General features: G+C 55.8%; 1 protein-coding gene across 1 annotated transcript; it reads left to right on the top strand.

Annotated features, from left to right (window-relative positions):
* The first annotated feature begins 11,444 nt into the window (after positions 1 to 11,444).
* NEUROG3 (neurogenin 3) lies at positions 11,445 to 12,253 on the top strand. The gene has a single exon (XM_071748161.1). It carries the CDS (start codon positions 11,589 to 11,591, stop codon positions 12,135 to 12,137), a length of 549 nt encoding a protein of 182 aa, XP_071604262.1. The 5' UTR covers positions 11,445 to 11,588; the 3' UTR covers positions 12,138 to 12,253.
* The last annotated feature ends 1,794 nt before the right edge of the window (positions 12,254 to 14,047 follow it).

Genomic DNA, 14,047 nt, shown 5'->3' with positions numbered 1-14,047 from the left:
GTTTCTGAGGAAGCTTCATGCATTTCCAGGAGCTGGAAAAATACGACACATTCAGTTTTTCAGTATTTGTGACAGTGTTCAGAGACAGAGCCCCTGTGGGGTTGCGAAGCCCAGGCCTGAGGTGATTTCCTGCACAGCAGCCCCCAGCCTTGGCTCCCCTGCCTGTTTCATATTTAATGGCTACATGTTGTTATCACCTAAATTTTCCTTCTCTGTGTCCTGCAGTATGTATTTTGGTAAGTTAAGCAATGTGTGTTTTAAGCATAGGTTAAAAGAGGAAGGTGAAAAGGAGTCTGCAGCTTTGGAGGAATAATCTGACTTGGTGAAAAAGAGGGAGATTGAAGCTGAAATCAGTTTATTGGAGAGTAATGGGCTGGGAAGGTGGGAGCTGGAAGCATCAAGACCTGAGGTGTTGCCAGTGGCAGAGCTGTGCCCTGGCCTTTAGCAAGAGGGGAGCAATGCTCAAATTGAGATGGCAGGAAGGCTGCACCAGGTTGTGAATGGCAAAGGTAATTTTCTTTCATTACAAATAGCATAAATGTGGTGGTGGTGGGAAGTACAAGGTATCTGAGAAAGCAAGAGATGACAGAAGTGTGGCTAAAATTTGGGTGGTTTAACTGCAACACAGAGTGTTTGGGAATACCAGGGAGTGGTTCTCCTTTAGCAAGGAAATTTGGGGGCTGTACTGAATTTTCCACCATACCCAGTGCTCTCAGTAATACAGTTTTTTTCAGGATGGAGAATTTGCCTGACAATCACTGTCTTAACATATGTCACTTTGTTTAATAAATGACTGATTCAAATACTGTTGTTCCTTCCCATTCCCTCATATCTGAGGAAATCAGCTCTTCACATCACGGGCCCGTGCTGACCAGAGGGAAGAGGGGGAGAAGGGCCACAGTGGGACTCTGCTCAGCTGCCTTCAGCTGCCAGAGCTGCAGAAGATGATGAGGACACCATGATGAGGAGGTGAATTTGCTCTTAATCATGAGGCTTGGTTTTTCTCAAGTCTTGTTAGTAGCTGGATTTTTGAATGGGTTTGTAGTGTGCATAAGGTGTTTCGTTTGCTTTCGAGGAGCTGGTTGCATCCTCAGGTGCTGAGCCTGCTGGGGTGTGCTCTGTCCTGCCCATTTCATCCACGTGAGCCACATCTGAAGGGATGTGATGCAACCTTGGTGACCCTGTGGCTCATCTCCTGCTGGTGCTCTACACAAATCACTGACCCAGCTGCCAGCATTTACTTTTTAAATGTGCATGTCCTCCATGTCTACAGGCAGATCAACTGCAAACATGTGAAGGGCTGCACTCTAAATGTCATCCTGGCCTGATTTTTGCATTTGGCTGGAAGTAAAAACCACTGTGGCCACACCAGTGAAGGTCATTTTGGCTTTTCCAGACAGCTGATGTTGATTTTGAAATGGATGAAGAACACTGATCTAATTCAATCCCTGCCTTGCTGGCAGGAGCAGCTGGACCACTCCTCACAGATGCATCCTTAACTTACTCTGACACATACTCCTTGCTGTTTAAAAGGCTGAAGCAGCAGTGCAAAATCCCAGAACTATCATGGCATTTACTGTGTGTGTAATTTTAAAGTACTCTGACAATGGGAGCTTCCTCTGGTTTATCCTCCATGTGTTCTTGTTTTGCCTGCACCCCCAGATTCCCTGCCCTCCACAGATGTTGGGCACGGGGTTTTCCTTGCCTGCAAAGACCATACCCACTGAGTCCTTGCAGACTCAGCCCTGCGTTGTTTCTTTTCTGCCTGCATCCCGGTGCTTTCCTGCCGTCCTGAGGCTGGGAAACCAAATAGTTGCAACAAGTCCTGCCAAGCCAGTGATAGTCCATTTAAGCACCCTCTCTCCCTATGGGTTCTGGGAGAAGGGTCACTGCAGTGCTTGCAGCAACCCAAGGGAGGGATTGCATTGAGAATTACCACCATTTAGCTAGAAATAGAGATTTACCTTTAGATTTCAAGTAATTGCAGCCCATCCAGGCACAATTTTGGCCTGAGCACATTGATGAGCTGAGGGTCCGGTTGGAGCTCTATGTATTTGTGTATGTGTAAGTGTGCTGATGTTAATGGGATAAAAACCTGTAAGCAGCGATGGAGGAGAAATGCTGAGCAGCTCTCCCTCTGGTGGTGTGGGCATGCCACAACTCCAGGCATTAAATCTCTGCTTTCTGTGAACTGAATCTCGGCTCAGTGTGTCTGAATGGCACCGGGGCTTCTCTGGTGGCCCTGTCCCCCGCCCTGCTTCAAGGAAGACCCCGTGTGAGCACAGCTTCCATCGGCTTTGTCCTCCCTGAAGCTGGAAATCCCTCGTTAGCCCCAGGATATGGCTGCTGGTTACAGCCTGGCCTGGAAAAGCATCCTTGGAGAAGAAATGAGCTGATTTCCTCCTGATGGGAAAAAAAATAAATAAATCAGTGTTTAAGATCTAAATACCATTTAGCTAAAAGCTGTTTTACAGATTTGTATTCCTAAAGCCCTTTGTTTCACTAGGACTTCCCAGTGCTCATGATTTTCTGTACAAGCTGATTATTCAAAGGTGCCTGCAAGGGTTTGGGAATTGTTTTTTGGTAAAAAAATAACCTGTTGGTGTTTCAAGTACAGAGTTCTGGCACTTGCTGGGATCCTCTTGGTTTCCCCTGGGCCAAGGATGTAAGCTCAACCCCTGCGCTCATGAACTTGTATTGAGTTTTTCTCCTTGTTTGGTGTCTTCTGGGGGACAGGAGTGTGTGGGGAGAGAAGGTGGCACCTTCATCAGTGGTGGTGTGAGCAACACTGATGTTTAATTTAATGAAATTATGTTCAGTCCATCTTGTTCCTTAAAACTAGTCCAGGCCTGGTCTGTTTTCACACTCAGAATGGATGTTCTGGTTTTGCTGGGATTTGGTTCATGTCCTGAAGTCTGTCTCTGCAGCTGTAAAAGCTCAAGTTTTGCCTCACAGCAGCAACAAGAGCTCTCTGCAAAGGCATCTGTGACATCTCATTGGGAAAGTGGGTGTCCTGCCCATTCCCATCATGAAGAATGTACATTTTCTTCCATGGAAAGTTTTTGCTCCTTTATGAAGAAGTAGAAGTAAGTGAAAGCAGAACTTCGAAGTTTCTGGGGATTTTAAAATGCAATTGGATTTTTCTGACCAGGAAAGCTGCCCCCATGTCAGACACTTGCTGGTCCCATCCAGCAGGCTGCTTTGCTGTGATGGGGAAGTGTGAATCCAAAGGGCTTCATGTAACTGCTGGAAAGGTGCCTGAGCTGAAGGAGTTGTACAAATGGTGCCCGAAGCTGGGCTGCGGAGGAACAAGGCCCTCTAGGGGAATGGCCAAACCCATGGCAGAAGGGAAGAAGATGCACATAAGGAATGTAAATGTGAGCTCTGAGAGCCTCAACCTTTCCAGTCACAAGAGTAGGGAGCCTGTGACAAAGTGTCCCTCAACTCAAGACCTTTGCTGCTGGAGCTCATGGTGAGTTTGGCAGCCATCATGCTGCCAATCATGTGTAATGCTGCTTTTGGGATGTGCCTTTGCATCTCTTGGGTCTTCTCCTCATCCTTCTGTAGTGACATGAGGCAACCAGGTGCCAATAATTGCCAGGTAGTGGGCTTGACCTCGTGTGAAGCCCACCTGTGCCTAATTAGGGCAGTCCCCTTCTGCCATGAGCAGGATTAGGGGGCCAATAAAAGGCTCACACCTGGGTTAGCCAGGGGCTGGTTTAGCCACCTTCAGAGCAGTAGCGCTGATCCAGGCTGGTCAGAGCACCATTCGTGAGATTCTACTGGGACACCTGGTTGGACCTTGGAGCACTGCACCCATAGAAGAGGTTTGTCTTGCTACATCCTTCCCTCCATGGTGAGGGGCAGTGCAGCTGCAAGCCCCCCAAGTTCATCTCGGGGAATCTGAAATGGTGGTGATTATTTTGAATGTGTCAGACATATCCCGGGCTTCATATAGCTTTGATGGCTCGTTTTTCTTGCAAAATGGCATTGCTAAACATAGCATCGAGCAGGACCGCTGCTGGTGCTGGTGCTGGTAATCCTCCTGGGGTCCTCCTGCCTGTGTAGGGCTGGGAGATGTGCGGGCGCAGCTCTGGGAATGTTCCTTTCCCAGCAAAAGGGGCAGACACTAGTGATGTGCCCAGGTTTGCCTCTGTTAACACCATGACTCAGTAGAAGTAGTCCATGCCCTGATGCTACCCACCTTCCTGGCATTTGGTGCCTCTTAAAATAGTGTTCATCCTCCAGAAAAGGGAGGTAAAGTAGCCAAGCTCCCCAGAACAGTACTGTCTCTGAGCTCAGGTCAGCCCCCAGCCAGCTGTTAACTTATTTCCATATCAAACGCATTTGTGCCACCAAAATCATTCTGATCCACCTGGTGGAAATGAGCTTTGTAAGAAATACTCTCGGTCTTATCCCAGGATGTAAGTGTATGTCAAGGGGTCATCCTGCAGCCCTCATCGCAGGAGAGGGGACAAAGGGGTAGGCACAGACAGGATGCACCTTTTGACCATCCCATGACTAGCAGCCCCATCACCCAGCAGTGGAAGGAGAGGACATCAGTACCCATGGGGTGGCTGGATGCCCCTGTCACACCTTGTCCTGCCTTATCCACCCTGGCCCACCAGGAACAGGGCAGGATGTGGCCCTGCTGTCCCTGCCCAGCGGCAGCAGAGGCAGACGCCAGCCCTGATTATTGTTGGGTGTCGAAAAAGACATTGAAAAGCAAGGAGGAGAGCTGTGAAGAGGGTCACTTCAGTGGCTCTTTCTCTCTCTCTCCTTTTTTTTTTTTTTTTTCCCCCTCCGAGAAGGAAGTTAGAAAAGCAGAGCCCTCAAAGCCGCATTGAAAGGGTGACAGAGACGGGATAATGCGCAAGACGGAGGGAAGGAATCTCAGAGCACTCGCCACGGTGTTTTAATGATCTGTTAACAATTACCCCTTTCAGAGGAGAACATATGGTAGATGGTTTGCTTAAAAAAAAAAAAAAAAAAAAAAAAAAAAAAGAAAGACAAAAAAGAAAAAAGAAATTACTTCAGAAACTTAAATGATGGTGGAAAACGGTGGGGACTGCAGTGAGGAGCTGGGGGAGGGAGGTGTAGCCCCTGGAGCAAGGACATCAGATGATGAGGGGATGTGTCCCTCAGCATGGAGGTGCCTGAAAGGTGCTGGGACCTGGGACCTGCCAGGAATGGATAGGGCATGGATTGTGAAGGAGCTGTAGTAGATTTGAGAAAATGTGGTATCTGAGGAACCTGATAAGGGTGCTGATAAAAGCCAGGGAGCTGCTGGTACTTTGGCACATGTGGATTCATGTGGGCTTGGCACCCCTGTGCCCCTCAGGTCTCTGGTGCCCAGGCTGTTGCACAGACCTGTGGCTGTGCAGCAAGGTTGGGACCCAGCTCAGACCCTTAAAGCATCTGACAGTGTTTGGGGAAGTGGCTGGGGATGGTCTCCATTCCCAAGAGCCCCATCCCTCTGAGCTGCCCTTTGGGCTGCAGCATCCTCCCTGGTTGCATGAGCACAGCTGGAGTTGGGGTTCTCCTCCCTGCCTCCCTGCAGCTGGGGACTGAGGTAGCCATGCAGATGGGTAAAATGCTCAGGGTGCAACAGGTGGGTGAGAACTTTGATGCTTCCCTGCCGTTCCCTGTCATGAGAGCACTGCCCTTCTCCCACTCTTTCAACCTGGTGGCACAAGGTTCATTGTGGCTCCCCAAAAATTGCATTGCCAAGGACTGGTACAGGCTGAGGGTCACTTGTCTTGCCGAGCTGGGCTGCAGCTAAAATTCTGTGTTACAACTGTGTGGTGTTTTGCATGAAAATATCCAGATTTTTTTTTTCCCCAAAGACATAATTTCTCATAGAGATAGAGAAGTCAGACTGGCCTCTCATTTTCCAGAGGTCCTGGAACAGGCTGGCAGGAGGGGCTGTGCCACTCATTGGCTCCCCAGGTTCATTGCACACCTCAGGATGGGGAACAAAATGGTCCCTCCAGGTTATACTCTTGTCTTCTCCTCAGCACTGCAGTAGAGCAGGACAGGAAATGGTTCTGATTCAAAGTTTGGGGGCTAGGTAAATGGACCCTTGATGACGGATGAAGGGTGAGGAGAGATGTACCAGCATCCAGAGCCAGGATAAGGTATGTATGGATGGACAGAGGTAAGCTGGGGAAACCTGGGATGGGGCACTGAAGCTTCTTGGCGAGGACACTAGTACAAGGTGTGCCAGAAGAGGGACAGAAAGATGCAGGGATGGGAGGGAGGGGATGGCGAGGCTGGGACAGGGGAGGGTAGGTGGGGAGGGATGTTTCTTCCTGATACTGGAAGGAGGGAGGAGATGGGAAGAGGTGGGGCTGGTAGAGGGATGGTCAGAGAGGGGATGGGGTCAGGACCTGGGGGTATGGGCAGTTTTGCTACGGCAGCTGGCATTGCACAGCTGCCAGATGTATACAGCACAGCTGGGACCTGCCCTGGGAGGAGTGTGAGCTGCTTCAGGGCAGGTTCAGAGAGCCAGTAGGCAGAATATCCTCATCACACCTTTATGGGTCATATCCTTCCTGCCAGCAGCAATTTGGTGTGAGCAGTGGCTCCAGCACCACGCTAGGCACACTGCCTGGCAGTGGCAGCAGTGTGGCAGCAACATCAGCTTGCAAAGGAAGGGTCAAAGCCCCCAAATCTTGATCTGTCTTGTGCTAAGAGCTTTCATGAAGATCTGGGGAAGAGTTGCTGCACCATCTGTCTTCTACTGGGTAAGAAGTTTTCAGTCAATCAGTATGACCAGTCTACACCACTTATAACCTCCTCTGGCATCAAAATGCCAGGAGTTAGATTTTTGCCCTTACAAGGTAGAAATGCCACTCAGAAAGATGGCAGTCTTAGACCGACATATCCTTGGTCTGCGACTATTCTTTGATGTCAAAGGAGGGCTGACAGAAATGAATACTGAAGCCTCAAGACTGCATTGTCCAACAGGTAAAGATGACCACTGCCAGCTGGTGAAGTCTGAATGCTGGATATATTCTACTTAGAAATCTTCCTCCTGTTGAGTTGTAGCTGTGGAGACAGCAAATTTCTAATCACAATTATTCTTTGTGGTTTCCATGCAGATAGATAGGCAGGTATGGGCTTACTCTGGGCTGCTGTTAAATTAAAGATGGATATGTACTTGAACACCCAGCAAACACCATCAAAGGAATGTGGTGGTGGTGTTGGTGGCTTCTGAGAGATCTCACCAGGAACTTGTAAAGCTTAAAGGACTTGGAAAAAACCCCAAAGGTTTTCCAAACATTTGTGGAAAACACAAGTGTTTTCCAAGTTACATTTTCAGTTTGCTGGCTGTGTAACTCAACCTGTCTACCCAGGTTGTCATCAGGGTAGAGGAGAAACTCTCTTTCTGGCAGGTGAAATGGCCTGGGACAGGGAACTGTTTGCCACAAGTGGAGAGGAGAGCAAGTCTGGTAGAACTGAGAATGACAGAGGTTGGCAGGCTCCCAGGGAGGTGAGAACCAAATTTCTCTATGCAGGCAGATAGTCAGATGGTTGGGTAAATACTTTAAGGTAGCAGGTTTCACACCACCCACCTGTAGGCATCACAGCCCAGTATCCACCTGACTCTTTTGTACTTGGTGGTTTTCACTTGTCTTTATTTTCCACGGGTGTTCTTTTCCTTTCCTCTCTCCTATCCAGAGATAGTACAGGCTGTTGCTATGCTTGGGATTCTTGCATTCTGACCCAAAATGTGTTCCAGTGTCAGACAGCTGACTGATCTTGCAGACTTACAGAGCTGTCTCCTGTCAGGCTGTGTTTTTAAGGGAACATAAGCACAGGGTAGAGATTTATTGTAGAGCAGGACTGCACAGTGCATACTTGGGTTTTCTTTCCTCGTGCAGTAACAGGGCTTCTCCACTCCTGGTGCAGTGACAGCATCCCTTACCCCAGGGCTCCCTTGGGTTATTTCTGCCCTTGAGTAGCCTCCGCCCTTGTAAGTCAGAGCGTCGGTGGTGCGGAGCACAGCTCCAGGTGGGGTTAGAGCAAAACCCGTTAGCTCCGGCATGGATCAGACCTCTGAAGCAGATTTCTGCAGTGCAGCGGGGACGAGGGCTGCCGGGTGGTCATGAAGGGGTTGGTATTTGCAGCTGGTGGGATTTGTGGCAGTGCTATGCATGGCACTCTAACCTTAGAGAGGTGTTGCTCCTTGTACAGACTCTTCTGCTTGGAGGAGAACTCACTTTGCCACTGCGGGGTGGGACACCCAAAAGGGGGCACATCCTTTCCAGTAGCCCTGGCCTAGCTCGGGGAGAGCTGTTGCTTGCCAAGCCCTCGGCGCACGCACCAGTTGCTCTCATGCACAGAAGGCAGGGATCACAGGCGGGAGGATTTACAGCGGCGAAATGGGCTTTGCCGTCCTTTTCCCTTTGCCGTCCTCTCCCCTTTGCCACTCAGCTCGTTCCCGACCCCGGGGCCAGCTTGATCAGTGCTCGCCGGTTAATTAATGATTTCCCGGGAAGGCTTCTTTCTCCCTGGGCCCCTGCTCGCTGTCCCCAGCCGTGCGCCCCATCGAGCGGCTCCAGCTGATGCGCTCCCGGGGCTCTCCTTTCTTATCCTACAGTTTTGTGTTTGTTTGTTTGTTTTTAAATATTTTCCTTTTTGCTCCCCTTCTCTTCTCCCTCTTGTTGGAAGAGGCAGGGGGGGAGTGTGGGGATGAAGGGAGAAATATTGTTTGAATTCACAAAGGGGGGCATCTGGTGCACCTTGCGCCTGGCATCTGTGCTCCTTGTGTCCCGAGCAGCGCGCTCGCACCGGGGCGAGGGGCAGGAGGGGCCGGCGTGCATCTGTTGGGCGCCACAATGAAGTCACAAAAACAGAGGCACGGAGCCGGCCCAGCCGTGCTGCCCTCCCGAAGTGTGTGTGGGGGGGAATGGGAGACGGGGGGAGTCTGCGGTTCCCAGGTATTATGCGCCGGCTAAGGTAGGGCTGGAGCAGCAGCTGCTCCGGCTCTGAAGGGCTGCGCTCCGCCGAGCCGCTCGACATATGGCACCGCAAAATCACGGTACCTCCTGAGCAGCCCCGGCCGGGAGGGAGTGGGAGAAGGAAGGAGGGTGGGAAGGAAGAAGGGGTGGCCCCGCCTCAGGTGCCACCGCTGTGCGCCCCCCGCTTCCACTGCCACCCCTCAGGGAGGAGGAGAAGGCGCGGGCGCGCACCGGCGGCCCCGTGGCGGTCGGAGGGCTCGGAGCAGCCGGGGGACCCGCTGTCCTGGGGGAGAGGGGTCGGGAGCGGGTCTGGCCTTATCTGCCCTGCCCTCATCTGCCGAGCAAATAGCCCTCGGCGGGCAGGCGGGCTGCGACCGAGCCCCGGCTCGCAAAACGGCCCCCGACGCCTGGCAAGCGAGAGATGCGCCGGGGCCCGGCTGGTTACCATATGTTTTCAATAAAATAAGACAAATAGGGCCGGGAGATAGGGATTGCAGTAAACCTGTTATAAAGCAGCATAAACTAGGCCAATGTAAACGGCAGAAGGGCCCCTCCTGGAAGGACCGTTGGGTGCCAGCTCCGGGCCGGGCCGGCCCGGCCAGGTGTGAGCGGGAGCCCGCCGCGGTGCCCCTGGAGATTTTTATCACGTTTGTGGAAATATGGTGCTTGTTATGCTAACTATGAGTAAATATACCAGGCCGGGCTTTGCAGCAACGGGAGAGTTATCAGAAAGTGGCAGTGGGAAGGTGATTTAACAATAAAGTTGTCTTGTTTGCCAGCAGGTGATGTCTGCCCCCAGCCCCATGATTAATGCTTCCCAAAGCACTCCACTTTACAATCTCTTGTAATTATTTATTAAACGAAATCTATTTATTATTATTTTAGCAAACAGCGGTACCAGGTGGGGCTTTCTTTTCCTCTTCAGCTTTTGTTTGAAGGACGTTTGAAGTGGGCAGTCTGAGGCTTGGAAACTCGCTCGCCAGATTTTTTTGTCATCCAATTGCACAGGCACAAAAAAGAAAAAAGAAAAAAAAAACCAACAACCAACCCCGGCGGGGCCTTCCTATTCATCCTCTCCTGCCCTCCGAGCCGCCCCTCGAGAAGGGGCGCCGGAGCCGCCGCGCTGGCCGGCCCCCCCCGGCCCCGCTCCCCCGCCCTCCGAGCCGCGCTGCCGGCCCGCAGCGCCGCGCTGCTGGAGAGGCACCGCGCACCGCCACGCATCGCCCCGCACTGCACTGCCAGCGGCCGCACCGCGGGGCCGGGGACCGGAACGGGCCCAGGGGAACTGCCCCCGCCGCGACACAGCCCGGCTGGGCTGGGCCGGAAGCTCCTGGTGCCTGCGTCCCCCGGCCGGCATCCGCCGCGACGCTTTGGAGAAGGAGCGGGGGGCTCCCGTCCCGCGGGGGCTGCTCCCTCTCGGCTGTCCTGTCCGCACCCCGGGGGTACCGGGCCGTGCAGGGGGGAACCCTGTCCCGCCGCCCCCGGCCCTCCGCCCTCCCCCTGGGGAAGGTGCCCGGGGCTCGGCCCGCTCCCCGCCGCCCTCCGCAACCGGTGCGCAAAAGTCCCTGGCACGTTTTGCGCACCGAGACCCGGCGGCGAAGCAGCCCTTCCTGGGCCCAGCACTTCCCTGGCGGGGCGGAGGGTGGCCGGGGGTTGCGGGACAGCCCTTTCCCCGAAGGATCCAGACCCCGTTTCCTCGGGGGGAGCAAAGACAGCGCGGTGGGGCAAGAGAACGACGTGTCCCTCGCCCACCTCGGTGCCAGTGCTCATCGCCCGCAGAACAGCGCTCGCACCTCCGCCAGTCAGTGCCCCACGGTCGCGGGGATGTCCCTGGCGCTAAGGGGGCCAGAAAGGGTCCGCGGCGGGGTTCCCTCGGTCTCCTCCCCCTGGCGTGGAGCGGGGGTCCTGGGAGCGCAACGCATCGCCGGGGCGGAGGCAGGTGGTTGTGGCTCTGCCGAGGGGAATCGGAGAGGGGACGGGGAATCCCCCAGGGCTGACAGTGCAGGGGACCCCGCCTGTCCCGGTCGTGCGCCCCGAGGTTCTCTGCGCAGCGGGGTCCTCGGAATACCGATTCGCCGCCGGGGCTGCCCGCCCCAGCCACAGCCTTCCGCGTAACTCTGGCGTGGGCGTGAGCCCCGCCCGCGGTGCAGCCCCCCGGGCTTAGGGTCGGCGGCTCGGCCCGGGGGTCTCATCGAGGGGGAGAGGGGGCGGGCGGGGGCCGGGGGTCCCGGCGGGGTCTGGCGTGGCGGGGCAAGAGTGGCGGGGCAAGGGCGCCGCGAGATGCCGAGCCCGGCACGCTCCCGCCGGGCTAAAAAGATAAAAAGCGTGCCAAGGGGTGGGTGCAAGGGTGGGTGGGGTGGGGGCGCACACGCCGCCCGGCCGGGAAATCCCCATTGTCTGCCGTCCCTATATATATGGGGCTTAACGGCAGTCGTGTGCCAGCCGCCCAACTTTTCCTGCCAGCACTCGAGGGAAAGCGGGAAGGGGGGAGTGGCGGGGGGCGCGGACCGAGAGCCGCTCTCCTGCCCTGCAGCCTCGCTCGAGACTCAGCAGGTACGGCCACGGGGGAGAGGGGTCCCCCGGGCCGCTTCCCGCCGGCTAACACAGGCTTGGCTTTGCACGATGGCCCCACAGAGCGACCGGTCGCCGGCCGAAAGGCAGCCCTATTTCGGCGGCGCCGAGGACTCTCCCTCCGCGGGCGGCGGAGATTCCGCAGGCAGCCGAGTCGCCTCGCCGGCCCGCACCACCTTGGCCCCTCGGGAGGCTTCTGCCCGCAGGAAGGGGAAAGCGCGGCGGGGCCGCGGCAAAGCGCGGAACGAGGGGCTGCTCAGCAAGCAGAAAAGGAGCCGGCGGATGAAGGCTAACGACCGAGAGAGGAACCGCATGCACCACCTCAACTCCGCCCTGGACGCGCTCCGCAGCGTCCTGCCCACCTTCCCCGACGACGCCAAGCTCACCAAAATCGAGACGCTTCGCTTCGCCCACAACTACATCTGGGCGCTCACCCAGAGCCTCCTCCTGGCCGAGCAGGGCCTGCCCGAAGCACCCCCACCGCCGCCACCTCCCACCGCAGCCGCCTCATCCCCCGGGCCCTGGGACTCTCCCTGCCCCGCGGCCCCGCCGCCCCCTGCCCTGCTCTGCGGCCCCGCAGCCTTCCCCGCCTTCCTCTAAGCCAGCCCCCCGGCTGCTTTCCCCCCGCTTTTGACCCTCAGATAGCCGGCGGGGCGGAGGGGGGCTCCTCGCGCTGCGCGCCGGGCCCCCCGCTGTCCCCCCCCCCGCCTCCTCCTTTCCGCCCCGTCCCGCTTGGCTGAAGCGCAGCGGGAGCGGGCGGGCAAAAACAAATCACGGTTTTGTACTCGGAAACGGTAAATTATATTAATTTGTCGCTATCGGTATTTATTGATTATATTTCGTAACAAATATATATTTTGTACATAAGAGTATTTTTGGCAGCGATGATCCGGCTGTTTGTACCGGGGAGGGGAGCCGCGGCTGTATTTTGGATTTTTTTTTTTTTGAGAAGAAGAAGAGGAGAATAAAGCGTGTCGCGATAAGACCTGTGCAACGCCGTCCTTTTCCCACCGAGGGTTTTCAAAATCGGGCCCAGCCGGGAGGGCAGCGCCGGCCCTATGGGGACTTGCGCAGGGCCGCGGGCGGTGTGCCCGGTGCTGAGGTGCTCCCCTGCGCGGGGAGGAGAGGCGATGGAGAGCGGTGCAGCGTAGTCCTGCGCGCAAGGCGCTGTGTGCCCCTCGGCGCCCATGCACGCATTTACGTCGGCTTCTCTTTTCAGATGCCCTTTTCCTGTAGGGCTTTGGCCGGTCTGTGGGATACCCCGTCCCGCCGGGCAGCAACCCCGCTCCGAAAACCGCGTCACGGCAAGGTGCTCCGGGTTGCAGGCAGATTTTCAGCTCCCGGCTCATCCCAAGGGGCATTTTGAGGATGTCCTCCGGGCACAGCACTCCAGGTACCGGCCAAGGTGCGGGTTGCTGGGGCAGCGTTGACCGCATCCTCCCCCCGGGCGACGGTTTAGGCTGGGCAGACCGGGGGCTCGGAGGGCAACGGGAGATAGGAAGGGGGGTGAGAGAGCGTCAGTCCGGTTAAAAACGCAGGACGTGAGTAAAGCAACACCTCTCCTACCACGGCGGCAGAAGAGAAGCCGCATGAATCCCACAAGCCCTTCCCGGCCCTCTCCTCCCAGGGACTCCATTTGTATCTGGTAGATTTACGGCTGGGCCGCCTCCCCTCTCGGCGCTGCCTCCCCCAGCGGGGCAGCAGTCGCTAGACAAAGCTGCCCGCGAGGCCAAAAGCCCATTGTGATGCTAATTGTTCTCCGCTGCGCCCGTTTGCCCGCGGTATAGAGACGCTATTGTGGCAATTTGTAGAACAAAAGAAATTTAGTTACTGGAAACAAAGACACATGCACAAACACCTCAACAAGTCCCGATACCCGCACAAAAACACAAGAGGCAAGAGTAAAACGTAACCGGGTACGGGATCCCGGGGGCCTTGTCCCACCGCCCGACCTGACGCGGGGGTGGGATGAGGGCATCCCCCTCCACCCCCGCGCTGTTACCGTTCCCCAGGAGGCTTCGGGGGAAGGCTGGGGTGAGGGACACCCACCAGCGTGGGGTCTGTGGGTGCGCGGAGGATGCGCGGAGGGTGCGCGGCGGCGACCCGCACTGGCGCAGCGGAGGCCTCTGTCCATGGTGCTGAAGGCGGACACTGGGCCGCGGGCGCGGCGCGGTGCTTCCCCCGCCTCCGGGCTCCGTGCTCTGCTGACTCCCCCTCTCACCAGGGCTCAGCCTTCGGGGGCCGGGCTGGGCAGGGGGTTATGGGCTGTCCCCCTGGTGCGGACCCCCACCTGGTGTGTGTCTCTTCGGGCTTGCTGAGCTCAGCCCAGGTGCAGGGCAGATGTGGAGCGCTTGAGCGTTCAGATGTGCTGCGGGCATCATCGCCCAGCACTGCCGTGAGGGGCGAGGCCAGCTCGGCCCCGCTGTTAGCCAGGCGGTTTGCAGCTCAGAAAATACAGGGGGCTTGGTGGATTTTGAATCTGTTCTTGAGCACTTGACCCAGCCTTAGGG

Source organism: Heliangelus exortis, chromosome 7 (assembly GCF_036169615.1).
Source record: "Heliangelus exortis chromosome 7, bHelExo1.hap1, whole genome shotgun sequence".
Taxonomy (NCBI): Eukaryota; Metazoa; Chordata; class Aves; order Apodiformes; family Trochilidae; genus Heliangelus; species Heliangelus exortis.
The sequence above is the reverse complement of the archived record's forward strand: the minus strand, read 5'-3'. Positions and strand labels throughout refer to the sequence as shown.